This window comes from Heterodontus francisci, chromosome 8 (genome assembly GCF_036365525.1).
Source record: "Heterodontus francisci isolate sHetFra1 chromosome 8, sHetFra1.hap1, whole genome shotgun sequence".
In the NCBI taxonomy this organism is placed as follows: domain Eukaryota; kingdom Metazoa; phylum Chordata; class Chondrichthyes; order Heterodontiformes; family Heterodontidae; genus Heterodontus; species Heterodontus francisci.
The window spans coordinates 74,817,925-74,834,931 of record NC_090378.1 but is presented as its reverse complement, the minus strand read 5'-3'; the positions used below and the strand labels follow the sequence as shown (position 1 = coordinate 74,834,931).

Below are 17,007 nucleotides of genomic sequence, written 5' to 3'. Positions count from 1 at the left end.
ACAAGGAAAAACTGTTCCCATTAACAAATGGTACAAGGACTAGGGGAAACAGATTGAAAGTTTTGGGGAAAAGATGCAGGGGGAATATGAGGAAGCATTTTTCTTACGCAGTGGGTAGTAACGACCTGGAACTCACTGCCCACAAGGGTGGTGGAAGCGGAGATGATCAATGACTTCAAGAGAAAGTTGGATGGCCACCTCATAGAAATAGACTTGCAGGGCTATGGGGATTGAGCCGGGATGTGGGACTGACTGCAAAGCTTCGTGAAGAGCTGGCATGAACTCGATGGGCCGAATAGCCTTTTTCTGTGCCGTTAATGTCTCTATGATGCTATATCAAAGATTTTTACTTCTCACCTCCATGTTAACCACCTTTCTTGCCTATGCCAATTTGTCAAGCTTTCACTATACTCTGCAATCTCCCCCTTTCTGACTCTTAGCAATCACAATCATCCTCCTTTACCTCATTTAATGAATGTGAAACGTATCTGAATGTAAAATAAATCAATGTTGCAACCTTTTTTTTAACCATCTTCATCTACTTTGGCAGGAGGTTTTCCTGCATTTTTTGGAACCTGCCTTCTGGCTTCTTGATTTTTTTTCTCACAAGTTGACTATTTGATTTCTCAGCACTTATTCTCTCCAATCTGTCTCCCTCTAAACGTCTACTTCGATTTGACCACACCATTACTGAAACACTCCTGCATACCTTTGTCACCCCTAGGCTTGACTCCTAACTGGACCCCTTATCTCCAACTACACAAACTCCAACTAAGCTCCATCTTATCTCATATTAAGTCACATTCAAACTTCACTGGCTGTCTCTCCATCAAACCAATGATTTCAGTCATAGCCGCCAACAAAATACATGGCACTGTGCTCTTCCTCTGTTCAGTTAATATCCACCTGCCCATGATTCCTCTCTCCCAGAATGACAGAATTTCTTCCCCATCTCATAAGCCTATGCATAGAAACATAGAAAATAGGAGCAGGAGTAGGTCATTCGGCCCTTCGAGCCTGCTCCACCATTCATTATGATCATGGCTGATCATCGAACTCAGTAACCTGTTCCTGTTTTCGCCCCATACCCTTTGATCCCTTTAGACCCAAGAGCTATATCTAACTCCTTCTTGAAAACATACAATGTTTTGGCCTCAACTGCTTTCTGTGGTAGCAAATTCCACAGGCTCACCACTCTCTGGGTGAAGAAATTTCTCCTCATCTCAGTCCTGAAAGGTTTACCCCATCTCTTTAGACTATGACCCATGGTTCTGGACTCCCCCACCATTGGGAACATCCTTCCTGCATCTACCCTGTCAAGTCCTGTTAGAATTTTATAGGTTTCTATGAGATCCCTCCTCACTCTTCTGAACGCCAGCAAATATAATCCTAACCGACTCAATCTCTCCTCATATGTCAGTCCCGCCATCCCAGGAATCAGTCTGTTAAACCTTCGTTGCACTCCCTCTATAGCAAGAACATCCTTCCTCAGATAAGGAGAACAAAACTGCACACAATATTCCAGGTGTGGCCTCACCACGGCCCTGTATAAATGCAGCAAGCCATCCCTGCTTCTGTACTCGAATCCTCTCGCTATGATGGCCAACATACCATTTGCCTTTTTTACCGCCAGTTGCACCTGCATGTGACTGTTGTACGAGAACACCCAGGTCTCGCTGCATATTCCCCTCTCTCAGTTTATAGCCATTCAGATAATAATCTGCCTTCCTGTTTTTGCTGCCAAAGTGGATAACCTCACATTTATCCACATTATACTGCATCTGCCATGCATTAGCCCACTCACTCAACTTGTCCAAATCACCCTGAGGCCTCTCTACATCCTCCTCACAACTCACCCTCCCACCCAGTTTTGTGTCATCTGCAAATTTGGAGATATTACATTTAGTTCCCTCATCTAAATCATTAATATATATTGTGAATAGATGGGGTCCTAGCACTGATCCCTGCGGTACCCCACTAGTCACTGTCTGCCATTCGGAAAAAGACCCATTTATCCCTACTCTTTGTTTCCTGTCCGCCAATCATTTTTCCATTCATCACAATACACTATCCGCAATCCCAGGCGCTTTAATTTTACACGCTAATCTCTTATGTGGGACTTTGTCAAAAGCCTTCTGAAAGCCCAAATAAACCACGTCCACTGGCTCGCCCTCATCAATTCTACTAGCTATACCCTTGAAGAATTCTAGTAGATTTGTCAAGCATGATTTCCCTTTCCTAAGTCCATGCTGACTCTGCCTGATTCTACCACTGTTCTCTAAGTGCTCTGCTATAAAATCTTTGATAATGGACTCTAGAATTTTCCCCACTACCGACCTCAGGCTGACTGGTCTATAATTCCCTGCTTTCTCTCTACCTCTTTTTAAATAGTGGGGTTACATTAGCTACCCTCCAATCTGTAGGAATTGTTCCAGAGTCTACAGAATCTTGGAAGACGACTACCAATGCATCCACTATTTCTAGGGCCACTTCCTTAAGTACTCTGGGATGCATACCATCAGGCCCTGGGGACTTATCGCCCCATCAATCTCCCCAACACCATTTTTCTACTGATACTGATTTCCTTCAGTTCCTCTCTCTCACTAAGCCCTGTGTTCCCCAACATTTCTGGTATGATATTTGTGTCCTCCTTTGTGAGGACAGAACCAAAGCATGCCTTTAGTTGGTCAACAATTTCTTTGTTCCCCATAATAAATTCCCCTGTTTTTGACTGTAAGGGACCTACATTTGTCTTCACCAATCTTTTTCTCTTCACATACCTTATAGAAACCTTTACAGTCAGTTTTTATGTTCCCTGCAAGCTTGCTCTCGTACTCTATTTTCCCCTTCTTAACCAATCTCTTGGTCCTCCTTTGCTGAATTTTAAACTGCTCCCAATCCTCAGGTCTGTTGTTTTTCCTGTCAAATTTATATGCCTCTTTCTTGGATCTAATGCTATCTCTAATTTCCCTTGTAAGCCATGGTTTGGCTACCTTTCCCATTTTACTTTTGCGCCAGACAGGGATAAACAATAGTTACAGTTCATCCATGCACTCTTTAAATGTTTGCGATTGCCTATCCACCGTCATCCCTTTAAGTAACATTTCCCAATCCATCATGGCCATGGCCAACGTTTCCCATGTCCGACTGTTAGATATCTTCTATTTTTGCTACATGCACAGAACCAAATGCACCTGCTACTTCTCTGTTTCCTATCCAGAGGTACTGCTATCTTCACAGCCTTCTTGTTCACTCTTCCATTACCCTACCAGCTGTTCTTGCACCTCGAACCTCAGAACATGGAATGGGCCTGCACTGTTCTCCACTTCCTTAAATAGATGTCCTTGGTCATAAAGTAAAATCCATGTACCTCCACCAACGTAGTATATTGTATTCACTGCTTTCTTTATACTGACAATATGTTTAGGGCGGCACAGTGGCGCAGTGGTTAGCATCGCAGCCTCACAGCTCCAGCGACCCGGGTTCAATTCTGGGTACTGCCTGTGTGGAGTTTGCAAGTTCTCCCTGTGTCTGCGTGGGTTTCCTCCGGGTGCTCCGGTTTCCTCCCACATGCCAAAAGACTTGCAGGTTGATAGGTTAATTAGCCATTATAAATTGCCCCTAGTATAGGTAGGTGGTAGGGAAATATAGGGACAGGTGGGGATGTGGTAGGAATATGGGATTAGTGTAGGATTAGTATAAATGGGTGATTGATGGTCGGCACAGACTCGGTGGGCCGAAGGGCCTGTTTCAGTGCTGTATCTCTAAACTAAACTAAACAATATTAAATGGAGCTTAGGTGATGTCTTTGCCAAACATTGCTGTATTTTTCACCCTTCACCACAATTTACCCATCTTTAGCTTCCTACACTGTTCAACCAAGCTCAACACAAATTTCAGGAACAGTAGGGGAATCCAGAACAACAGAAGAATATAAAACTCATATATACTGTAAAAATGAAAAGTAATTTAAAACAAGAAATGTAACTCATACCAATGAACTCTTGTCAAACTGATCTTCCGCAGATACTGGGAGAGGGATAGTAACATCCACGGTGATGGTGGCTTCAACGACTTGCCAAGCAGCTGTCAGGCTGCTGGATTTACAGTCTAACGTTTTAATAGGAGTCTTGAAAATACAGGAAATTAAGATCTGTTAGCAGATAGTATATTTTCTTACTGGATTATATGAATAATTGGCTTATGTAGTACTATTCTGCAGTTAATAATGTCTTGTATATTTCTATTTAATACTCCAAAATTACTTTCTGTGCATCCATCAATTATTACTTTGCTGTGATACATTTACTATTGGTTGTTTTCCCTCTTGTATTATCTCAAAAAATATTTGAAGCCCTGCAACTGTCTTATAAATGCATTTTAAGATTTTTAAAGAAAAAAAGAACCTGCATTTACACAACAGATTTCACATGTTCAGGACATCCCCAGAGGCAGCTCACAGCCAATTAATTATTTCTGATGAGCAGTCACTGTCAGTATATAGGCAAACATAGGAGACATTTTTCATTTGGGAAGGTCCCACGAACAGCAAATGAGATGAATGACTGGTTAATTTGTGTTTTTGGTGGTGTTAACCTGATGGAGGCATGGCGGCCAAGACATTGGAAGAACTCCCTGTTTTTCAAACAAGGCCACAGAATCTTTTGCATCAACATATACAGCCTTGGTTTAACCTCTCATCTGAAAGACAGCGCACCTCCAATAATGTTGTGATTCTTCAGTATTCAAATCCAGATGCAGTACTTAAACCTACAACCTTTTGACTCAGAGGCAAAAGTGCCAGAACAGAGCCAATCTGGCATTAAAGATCTTAATTTCTGTTCATCATTTGACCTTTATTGTAAAAGGAAGAGCTGGAAAGACCAGAATTGGTGAGATTACAAATTGTAACTTCTAGCAGTATAACTGAAATAGAGCTGAACACCAACAAGCATATCATGAAACTGTTAAACAAGTGCACATGAACTATAATTTGTTACTTTCCACTCAACAAATGTTTTCACCGTGTGTCATTATTTCTTGAACTTTCCACTGCTGCGCAGCTTAACTTTGCTGCAAATGTGCCGGAAACCCTGTCAACTCATGCAAACAGTGCAGTATTCACAGCGAAACAGTGACAGAAAGTCCAAGGAAATTCAGGGCCCGTGGAGCAAAATAAACTTACTTAACCTTTTTCTTTCTTCACCATTCAATGGATGGGGACATACACTGAACAAAGATGAGGCTGTTTGAGTAGGCATGTCCCAAAAGTTGGGAAAGAGGGACAACATCCCTTTAAGGCATTTCTGATATCCACTACCGTGAAACATTGTGCTTGTGAATACCCTATATAATGGGTATGCAACAAGGTAGATGACTTAAAGGCCCAAATAGAGGTAAATGGGTATGATCGAATTGCCATAACAGAAACCTGGCTACAGGGTGACCAAGACTGGGAACTGAATATTCAAGGATATTCGACATTTAGAAAGGACAGGCAAAAAGGAAAAGGAGATGGTGTTGTGCTGATAATAAGGGATGGGATCAGTTCATTCGTAAGGGAGGGTCTCAGGTCGGAAGAACAAAATGTGGAATCTGTTCGCGTGGAGCGACGAAACAACAAGGCCCAGCAAACATTGGTAGGAGTTGCTTATTGGCCACCAAACAGTAGTGGTAGTGTGGGGCATGGCATTAATCAGGAGATTAGAGAAGCATGTAGCATGGGTAATACAGTAATCATGGGTGAATTCAATCTGCATATAGACTGGGTAAGCCTGATGAGCACTAATGCTGTGGAGGACGAGTTTCTGGAGTGTGTTAGGGATGGTTTTCGAGAGCAGTATGTTGAGGAACCGACTGGAGAACATGTTATTTTAGATCTAATATTATGTAATGAGCAAGGGCTAATTAATAATCTTGTTGTAAAAGAACCTTTAGGGATGAGTGACCATAATAGGATAGAACATTATGTTTGAAAGTGAGGTAGGTCAATCTGAAGCCAGGGTGTTAAATTTGAACAAAGGAAATTATGAAGGTATGAGGGGCAAATTGGCTGAGCTGGATTGGGAAAATACATTAAAAGGTATGACAGTACATCGGCAATCGATAGTCTTCAAAGAAATATTACATAGTTTACATCAGCTATACATTCCTTCAAGGCATAAAAACCCCAATAGCAAAGGCAGTCAACCGCAGATAACAAAGGAAGTTAAGGATTGTATAAGATTAAAAGAAAAGACCTATAAAGTTGCCAGAAATAGTAGTAAAACTGAGGATTGGGAAGATTTTAGAATATAGCAAAGGAGGACGAAGAAATTGATAAAGAAAGGAAGAATAGAATATGAATGTAAGCTAGCAAAAATATAAAAATGGACTGTAAAAGCTCCTATACTTACGCAAAAAGGAAATGTTTGGCTAAGACAAATGTGGGTCCATTACAGGCAGAGTCAGGAGAATTTATAATGGGAAATAGAGAAATGGCATTGAAGCTAAATGAGTACTTTGTGTCTGTCTTCACTGAGGAAGATACAAGAAATCTCCCAGAATTAGAGATCCAAGGGATTAGGGGGAAATGAGGAATTGAAGGAAATTAGTATTAGTAAGAAGGTTGTATTGGAGAAATTAATGGGGCTGAAGGTCCCTGATATTCTACATCCCAGAGTGTTGAAAGAGGTAGCTATGGAGATAGTGGATGCACTGATCATCTTCCAAAATTCTATAGATTCTGGAGCGGTTCCTGCAGACTGGAAGGTCGCAAATGTCACCCCACTATTTAAGAAGGAAGGGAGAGAGAAAACAGGAAATTACAGACCTGTTGGCCTCACATCAGTCATTGGGAAAACACTTGACTCTATTCTAAAGGATGTGATAAATGGACACTTGGATTATAATGATCTGATTGGGCCTAGTCAAGATGGATTTATGACTGGGAAATCATTTTGACGAACCTGATGGGAGTTTTTTGAGGATGTTTCCTACAGAATTAATAAAGAGTCAGTGGACGTGGTATGCTTGGATTTTCAAAAGGCCTTTGATAAAGTCCCCCACAGGAGGTCGGTTAGCAAAATTAAAGCACATGGGATAGGAGGTAATATACTGGCATGGATTAAGGATTGGTTAACAGGCAGAAAAGAGAGTAGGAATAAATGGGTCATTCTCGCGTTGGAAGGCTGTGACTAGTGGGGTACCGCAGGGGTCAGTGCTTGGGCTCCAGCTGTTCACAATATATATCAATGATTTGGATGTGGGAACCAAATGTAGTATTCTCAAGTTCGCAAATGACACAAAATTAGGTGGGAATGTGTGTTGTGAGGAAGATGCAAAGTGGCTTTAATGGGATTTAGAAAGACTTAATGAGTGGGCAAGAACATGGCAGATGGAATATAATGTGGAAAAATGTGAGGTTATCCACTTTGGTAGGAGAAATAGATGTGCAGAGTATTTCTTAAATGGTAAGAGATTAGAAAGTGTAGATGTACAAAGGGACCTGGGTGTCCTTGTCAATAAGTCACTGAAAGCTCACATGCAGGTGCAGCAAGCAATTAGGAAGGCTAATGGTATGTTAACCTTTATCGCAAGAGGATTTGAGTACAGGAGTAGTGAAGTCTTGCTTCAATTGTATCGAACCTTGGTTAGACCGCACCTGGAGTACTGTGTGCAGTTTTGGTCCCCTTACCTTGGGAAGGATATTATTGTCGTAGAGGGAGTGCAACGAAGGTTCACTAGACTTGATCCTGGGATGGCGGGACTGAGAGAGATTGGAGAAGCTGGGTCTGTATTCTCTAGAGTTGCGAAGAATGAGAGGTGATCTAATTGAAACCTACAAAATACTTAAAGAGGTAGACAAGGTAGATGCAGGTAAGATCTTTCCCCTTGTTGGGGGGTCTAGAACCAGGGGACACAATTTCAAAATAAGGAGGAAGCCACTTAGGACAGAGAGTAGGAGAAATTTCTTTACTCAGAGGGTTGTGAATTTTTGGAATTCTCTACCCCAGAGGGCTGTGGAAGCTCAGTCCTTGAATATGTTTAAAGCAGAAATTGACAGATTTCTAAATACAAATGGCATAGGGGATATGAGGATAGTGTGTGAAAGGCATTGAAGTGGATGATCAGCCATGATCGTATTGAATGGCAGAGCAGGCTCCACATGCTGAAAGGCCTACTCCTGCTCCTATGTTCCTATCACTCAGAGCTGACCCCAAAAAGAACACAGAACAATAGCACATTCCAAACATTCTTGACCAACTAAGTCTTCAAAGTCACCTTGTGATTTCTGCACTAATGGGCATCAGTATTCTGTTCTGGCTGAGGAGCCAACTTCTGGGTCTATCCTGTTAGTTGCGATACTGGCCCCCTGTTGTGATGTTCTTTCAGAGATGTACTAATTAGCTCTGCTAGAGAGCATGAAAATGGACCAGACCAAACCATGCCTTCAAAGTATATGTCCACTCCCCAACCCCCAAATATGTCACAACACATGAACTGGACTCATATGCCAAGTAATGTCCATATCAGCCTGCTGCACTCTGAAATTATTTTAGCCTGTCAGCATCCCAGCCCAGAAAAAAACAAAGGAATTAACTTACATTTATAGAATGCCTTGTCACATCTGTACAGTACCTCAAAGCACTTCACAACAAATTACATTTTCAAAAGCAGTGAATGATAGCAAGGACCCACAAACAGCAAATAATTAATATGATTTTTGGTAGCGTTGGTTGAGGGAAAGCTCCCTACTATTCTTTGAATAGCAGCATGGAATCTTTTACATAAACAAACAGGCAGAGAAGGCCCCAGTTTAATACATTATCTGAAAATCAATGCAGCCTTAGTCTGTTGATGGTTGAAACAAGCCCAGTGGATTTGATGATAAGCTATTCACGTTTGCAACTGACTATAATGGAAATTGTTTGTTGTGGGAGATAACCAAAGTAGGGTTTGTATCTTGAGCTACAGTCTTGCTATGAAGTAACTGCATTGAGTAATCCACAGCTAAATCAACAACTTGCATATAGTGCCTACAATGTAGCAGAACAAAGTTGGCAATGAGACCGGTACTGGTATAAGAGATGGCCAAAGGTGGGTTCAGAAAGGCTCGTTTTAAGGAGGATTTAGAAGTTGAGGTGTGACTGACTTTGAAATGTATCCAGGAGTCAGAAGGATATGGGAGTTCACTAAATAAGGTTTGCAGACTGTGACGAACTGATGAATCAAAACTTCAACTCAAGACTTTGCTGCTCAGCTGGTGCAATCCCATATCCCTCAGCAGCTGTACTGGTAATGGTAACTGGAAGGAATAAAAACGAGAGGTAGAGAGATCAGAGAAAGAGTTATTTAGTAATAAGCAAAAATAAAGATCCTCAACGCCTCTGGCCAGTTTAGGTTCAGCCTCCACAAGGAAAGCACATCACAATGTCTTGGGTTTGAAGGGCGATGTCTCATCCCAGTACTATACACAGCTGAGAGATTAAGAAAGAGCTAAAAGCTTCATGGTTGGTGGGAATGGGCAACGTCACTGGGTAAAGGTCTGTCAGCACCTGTGAGTGGAGAGTTGTTTTGAAGATGGCTCAGTGTTAAGTGAAACTGAGATCACAGAAAATGTGATATTTTAAAATCTCATAATATTGTTTGGTGTCAATTACTAACAAAATATCACAAGGGCAAAAAATAGATCAATAAATCAGTAAAAAGAAAGGAAATGAAAGGACTTGCATTTCTATAGCACCTTTCATGTGCTCAAGATATTCCAAACAGTTTTACATTCAATGAAGTACCTTTGAAGTGTAGTCACTATTGTACGGAAACACGACAGCCAATTTGTGCACAGCAAGGATCCACAAACATCAATGAGATAATAACCAGATAATCTGTTTTAGTAATGGGATAAATATCAGAAAGGACACCAGAACTTCTCTGCTCTTCTTTGAATAGTGTCATAGAATCTTTTACACCCACTTATGAGGGAAGACAGGTCTTCAGTTTAACATCTCATCCAAAAGTTGGCACCTTTGACAGTGCAGCACGCACTCAGTATTATACTCAAGTGCCAACTTAGACTATGTTCTCAAGTCACTGAACTGGTGCTTAAAGCTACACCTTCAGACTGAGAGGCCAGAGTATAAAAACTGAGTCAAGGCTGAACTACTGTTGAATAAGAATGGAAACAGTCAAATGAACAAAGGAATGTGTAATTCAAAAGTTTACAAAATATTAAATGATGTGCAACTGGAACAATGTTCATTTCGCTAGTAAAAAATTAGCTCGTTTTCTTTGAGCATGGCATTTGCATTGCAAGACAATATTAAGAACATGGGTGCCCTGGAGATTAAAAACATTTTCAAAGCATACAGTCCCTAGTAGTTTCATATTTTCTAATGCATTTATTTTGGCAAAGCTGGCAGTTGATGCCAGGAACAAAAAGGAATAAGATATATATAAATATATTTAAAAAATGGATGAACATGTGATTTAAACAAAATATACCAAGGATGCCAGTAAATCATAAAAAATTAACCAGTCATTCATATGTACATCATGTCATGTGTCAGGCATTCAACTGTTTTTTGTAATTCAGCAAATCTTAATGCTTATCCTCCATCTATTCTCATTAGTGGCAGTTAGTACAATTTTGAGAACGTTTTAGGTTTCTTTTTGTAAAAATTAAAATGGTAAGGTAGATAATAGTGGTGTAGTTCCAACAATTTCTTGCGTTGATAGAATGATGCAGCACAGAAAAGCATTCAGCCCATCGTACCTGCTCTTTGATAGTAACTATCCAACTGGTCCCACTCCCCTGCACTTTCCCCATAGCCTTGCAAATTCCATCCGCACCACCCCCACACCCCCCTCAAGTGTTTATTCAATTCACTTTAGAAAATTACCATTGAATCTGCTTTCAGATAGTATGTTCTAGATCACAACAACTCATTGTCAAAAAATGTTTCCTCGTGTTGCCTCTGGTTCCTTTGCCAATCACAATCTGGGTCCTCTGGTTACTCATCTTTCGGCCACTGGAAACAATTTCTCCTTATACAAAGCCTTGGTTAGACCACAACTGGAGTACTGTGAACAGTTCTGGGCACCACCCCTTAGGAAGGATATATGACCTTGGAGGGAGTGCAGCATAGATTTACGAGAATAACACCTGGACACAAGCTGTTAAGCAACGAGAAATCAAGGTTGTATTCCCTGGAATTTAGAACTTTAAGGGGTGATTTGATCGAGGTTTCAAGACATTAAGGGGAACAGATAGGGTAGATAGGGAGAACCTATTTCTGCTAGTAGGGGAGTCTAAGACTAAGTGGCATAGTCTAAAAATTAGAATCAGAACTTTCAGGAGCGAAATTAGGAAACATTGTGCACAAAGAGGGTGGCAGATGTTTGGAATTAATTGTTAATTTTAAAACGGAGATTGATAGATTGTTGTTAGCCAAAGGTATTAAGAGATATTGGGCAAGGTGTGTATATGGAGTTAGGTCGCAGATCAGCCATGATCTCACTGAATAGTGGAACAGACTCAAGGGCCTAAATAGCCTATTCCTCTTCCTATGTTCCTTAATTACTCCAGCGAGGTGATTTTGAACACCTCGATCAAATGTCCTCTTAACCTTCCCTGCTCTAAGGCCAACAACCCCAGCTTTTCCAGTCTCTCCACATAACTGAAGTCCTTCATTCCTGGTACCATTCTAGTCATTCTCTTCTGCACTCTCTCTAAGGCCTTGACATCCTTCCTAAAGTGCAGTGCCAAAAATTGAACACATTACTGAAGCTGAAGTCTAACCAGTGTTTTATCAATATTTGGCATAGCTTCTTTACTTTTGTACGCTAAGCTTCTACTACTAAAGGCAAGGGTCCAATGTGCTTTTTTAAACACGTTCTCAGCTTGTCTGGCTACCTTCAAAGATTTGTACAAACATCCCCGAGTGCCTTTGTTCTCACAACCCCTTTATAATTGTATCAATTAGTTTATGTTGCCTCTCTTCATTCTTTTTACCAAAATGTAACATTTCACACTTCGCTCTCTTAAATTTCATCTGCCACGTTTGGCCATTTCACCAGTCTATCCATACCCTCCTGAAGTCTGTTACTACCCTCAATGTTTCCTGCATTTCTGAATTTTGTATCTGGGGAACACCACTGCACACTTCCCTCTATTCCATAAAAGTAACCATTCACCACCATTCTCGGTTTTCTGTCCCTTAGCCAATTTCGTACCATACTGCCACTGTCCCTTTAATCACATGCGCTTCAATTTTGATAACAAGTCTATTCCATGGTACATTGTCAAACGCCTTTTGAAAGTCCATTTACACAATATCAACCGCAATATCCTCATCAAACCTTGCTTCCAGTTCATCAAATAACCCAATCAAGTTATTCAAACGTGATTTGCCTTTACCAAATCCATGCTGGCTTTTAAAAAAAATTAATTTTCCAAATGGCAATGAATTTTTTTTACAGGGTTATTGTCTCCAAAAGTTTCCTCACCACCAACTTTAAGATGACTAGTGAGTTTATCCCTCCTTATTTTAAAAATTGGGGTGTAACATTTACAATCCTTTAGTCCTCTGGCACCACCTCCATATCTAAGATGGACTGGAAGATTGGGGCCACAGCCTCTGCAATTTCAACTCTTTCTTCCTTCAGTAACCTAGGATCCCATCTGGACCGGGTGACTTTTTTACTTTGAGGACTGCTAACCTTTTAAGCATCTTCTCTTTATTTATATCCTACGCAATATTGCTCTGGCATCCTCCTTTATTGCTACATTGGGATCATCCTCTTTGTTAGTGAAAACAGATGCAAAGTACTCATATAACACTTCAGCCATGCTCTCTGCCTCCACAAGAATATCTCCTTTTTGGTTCCTAATCCAGTCCACCCTTCATTTGACTACCCTTTTACTATTTATATGTTTGTAAAAGGCTGTTGAGTTCCCTATCAAGTCATATACTCTGCTCTGCAGCTCTTATCAAAGTCACAAATGACATCCGATGTGACTGTGATAAAGGTTAACTTTCCCTCCTCAGCCTTCTCGACCTGTCTGCAGCCTTTGACAACGTTGACCACACCATCCTCCTCCAACACCTCTCCACTGTCATCCAGCTGGGTGGGACTGCTCACGCCTGGTTCCATTCTGTATAATCGTGCACTTGCAATGGTTTCTCTTCCTGCTCCCGCAACATTACCTCTGGTGTCCCCCAAAGATCCATTTTTGGCTCTCTCCTATTTGTCGTCTACATGCTGCCCCTAGACGACATCATCCGAAAGCATGCATGCTGATGAAACCCTACTTTATCTCAGCATCACTTCTCTCGACTCCTCCAATGTTGCTAAATTAACTGATTGCTTATCCGACATCCACTACAGGATGAGCAGAAATTTCCTCCAATTAAATATTGGGAAGACTGAAGCTATTGTTTTCGGTCCCCACTCTAAACTCTATTCCCTAGCTACCGACTCCATTCCTCTCCCTGGCAACAGTCACGACTAAGTCAGTCTCCTCACAACCTTGGTGTCACATGTGACCCCAAGATGAGATTCTGACCTCATATTCATGCCAGCACTAAGACTGCCTATTTCTACCTCCCTAACATCGTCCCTGCCTCAGCTTATCTGCTGCTGAAAACCTCATTCATGCCTTTGTTACCTCTAGACTTGACTATTCCAACATACTCCTGGCTGGACTCGCACATCCTCCCTCTGTAAACTTGAGGTCATCCAAAACTCTGCTCCCCGTTTCTTAACTTACACAAAGTCCTGTTCACCTATCACCCCTGAGCTTGCTGACCTACATTGGCACCCAGTCAAGATTTTAAAATTCTCATCCTTGTTTTCAAATCCCTCCATGGGCTCGCCCCTCCCTATCGCTGTAATCTCCTCCAGACCCACAACCCTCCAAGATAATGTGCTCCTCTAACTCTGGCGTATCTCAGATTTTAATCACTCCACCATTGGTGGCTGTGCCTTCAGTTGTCAAAGCCCCAAGTTTGGAATACCCTCCCTTCACCTCTCCACCTCGCTTTGAAGCCAAACTTACCTCTTTGACCAAAATTTTGGTCATTTGACCTAACATTTCCTTTTGTGGTTCGGTGCCATTCTTTGCTTTAAAATGCTCCTGTAAAGTGCCTTGGGACGTTTCCTTACACTAAAAACACTATATAAGCTGTTGTTGCCTCTCATTCCCTTTTTTAGATCTCCTCTGTACTTTCTATATTCAGCTTCGTTCTCTCCTGTATTATGTACCTTACATTTGTCATAAGCTCCCCTTTTCTTTCTTAATTTCTTTATCTTTTGTCACCCAGGGAAATCTAGCTTTGGATGCCCTTCCTTTCCCTCTCATGGAAATGTGTCTAGTCTGTCTCTGATCCATCTCCTCTTTGAAGACCCCTCGAATTGTTCAATTACTGTTTGGCCTACCTTTTTTTTAAATTCCAATTTCAAATTCCTCCAGTTAATTATTTTTAGTCTTGATTGTCCTTTTCCATAACCATTCTAAATCTGGTGGCATTACGATCATTGTTGCCCAAATGTTCCAACACTGAAACACGCTTCACTTTCCCCACTTAATTTCCCAGAGCTAGATCCAGCATTGCTTCCTTCTTTGTTGGACTGGAAACAAATTGATCAAAAATATTCTCTTGCATACATTTCAGGAATTCCTTCCCTATTTCGCCTTTTACATTGTTACTATCGCAGTCCAAATTAGGATAATTGAAGTGCCCCATCATCAGTACTCTTGCATCTTTCCGTAATTTACATGCAAATTTGCTCCTCTATCTCCTTCTAACTATTTGGTGGCCTATGGTGTACTAGCTCCTCTAATGTTCCTTAATTCTAACCAAATATATTTGAGCTTTGACCCTCTTACTTACATGAATCCTCTCCAGTGCTACAATTCCGTGTCAGTGCGCCATTTTCCCACACCTTCTTGACCAGTCTGGACATAGCAGCTGACGCCTTTCCCATGCGCTTGTTGAATTCTGCATCAAGAGACAGGTTACTGGTGATAGTTGAGCCTAGGTAGGTGAACTCTTGAACCACTTCCAGAGCGTGGTCGCCGATATTGATGGATGGAGCATTTCTGATGTCCTGTTCCATGATGTTCGTTTTCTTGAGGCTGATGGTTAGGCCAAATTCGTTGCAGGCTGCCGCAATCCTGTCGAAGAGTCTCTGCAGACACTCTTCTGCGTGGGATGTTAATGCAGCATCGTCAGCAAAGAGGAGTTCCCTGATGAGGACCTTCCGTACGTTGGTCTTCTCTCTAAGACGGGCAAGGTAGAACAACCTGCCATCTGATCGCGTGTGGAGGAAAATTCCTTCTTTTGAAGACTTGAACTCATATGAGAGCAGCAGTGAGAAGAAGATCCCAAACAGTGTAGGTGCGAGAACACAGCCCTATTTCACGCCACTCAGGATAGGAAAGGGGTCTGACGAGGTACTGCTATGCTGAATTGTGCCTTTAATATTGTCATGGAATGAGGTGATGATACTTAGTACCTTTGGTGGACATCCGATCTTTGCTAGTAGTCTGAAGAGACCACTTCAGATCTCACCGTCTGGTGAGATCTATGAAAGCAAATATGTCCAGACTGGCCAAGAGGATGTGGGAAAATGGCGCACTGACACAGAACACAAAAGTCTGAGTGTATCAAGCCTGTGTTCTCAGTACCTTGCTCTATGACAACGAGGCCTGGACAACGTATGTCAGCCAAGAACGACGTCTCAACTCATTCTATCTGCGCTGCCTCCGGAGAATCCTTGGCATCAGATGGCAGGACCGTATCTCCAGCGCCAAAGTCCTCGAGGCGGCCAACATCCCCAGCATATACACCCTACTGAGCCAGCGGCGCTCGAGATGGCTTAGCCACGTGAGCCGCATGGAAGATGGCAGGATCCCCAAGGACGCATTGTACAGCGAGCTCGTCACTGGTATCAGACCCACCGGCCGTCCATGTCTCCGCTTTAAAGACGTCTGCAAATGCGACACGAAGTCCTGTGACACTGACCACAAGTCGTGGGAGTCAGTTGCCAGTGATCGCCAGAGCTGGCGGACAACCATAAAGGCAGGGCTAAAGAGTGGCGAGTCGAAGAGACTTAGCAGTTGGCAGGAAAAAAGACAGAAGCGCAAGGAGAGAGCCAACTGTGTAACAGCCCCGAAAACCAATTTTATCTGCAGCGCCTGTGGAAGAGTCTGTCACTCTCGAATTGGCCTTTATAGCCACTCCAGGCGCTGCTTCACAAACCACTGACCACCTCTAGGCGCTTACTCATTGTCTCTTGAGACAAGGAGGCCAAAGAAGAAGAACAACAACAAAGAATAAAGAACAGTACAGCACAGGAACAAGCCATTCGGCCCTCCAAGCCTGCGCCGATCTTGATGCCTGCCTAAACTAAAAGCTTCTGCCCTTCCGGGGTCCGTATCCCTCTATTCCCATCCTATTCATGTATTTGTCAAGATGCCTCTCCTGGCAGCAAGTTCCAGGCACTCACCACCCTCTGTGTAAAGAACTTGCCTCGCACATCCCCTCTAAACTTTGCCCCTCGCACCTTAAACCTATGTCCCCTAGTAACTGACTCTTCCACCCTGGGAAAAAGCTTCTGACTATCCAATCTGTCCATGCCACTCATAACTTTGTAAACCTCTATCATGTCGCCCCTCCACCTCCGTCATTCCAGTGAAAACAATCCGAGTTTATTCAGCCTCTCCTCATAGCTAATGCCCTCCAGACCAGGCAACATCCTGGTAAACCTCTTCTGTACCCTCTCCAAAGCCTCCACATCCTTCTGGTAGTGTGGCGACCAGAATTGCACGCAATATCCTAAGTGTGGCCTAACTAAGGTTCTGTACAGCTGCAACATGACTTGCCAATTTTTATAGTCTATGCCCCGACCGATGAAGGCAAGCATGCCCTATGCCTTCTTGACTACCTTATCCACCTGTGTTGCCACTTTCAGTGACCTGTATGCCCAGATCTCTCTGCCTGTCAATACTCCTAAGAGTTCTGC

The 17,007-nt window shown here is 42.3% G+C and overlaps 1 protein-coding gene across 7 annotated transcripts in view; it reads right to left on the bottom strand.

Annotated features, from left to right (window-relative positions):
- The window catches only part of odr4 (odr-4 GPCR localization factor homolog), a 127,095-nt gene that overhangs the window by 49,543 nt on the left and 60,545 nt on the right, over nucleotides 1-17,007 (bottom strand). For all 7 annotated transcript variants that reach the window (XM_068037384.1, XM_068037387.1, XM_068037382.1 and 4 more), the window contains one exon: nucleotides 3,995-4,129. In XM_068037384.1, coding sequence (XP_067893485.1) covers nucleotides 3,995-4,129 — 135 coding nt within the window. The remainder of the gene's footprint in view (nucleotides 1-3,994; nucleotides 4,130-17,007) is intronic.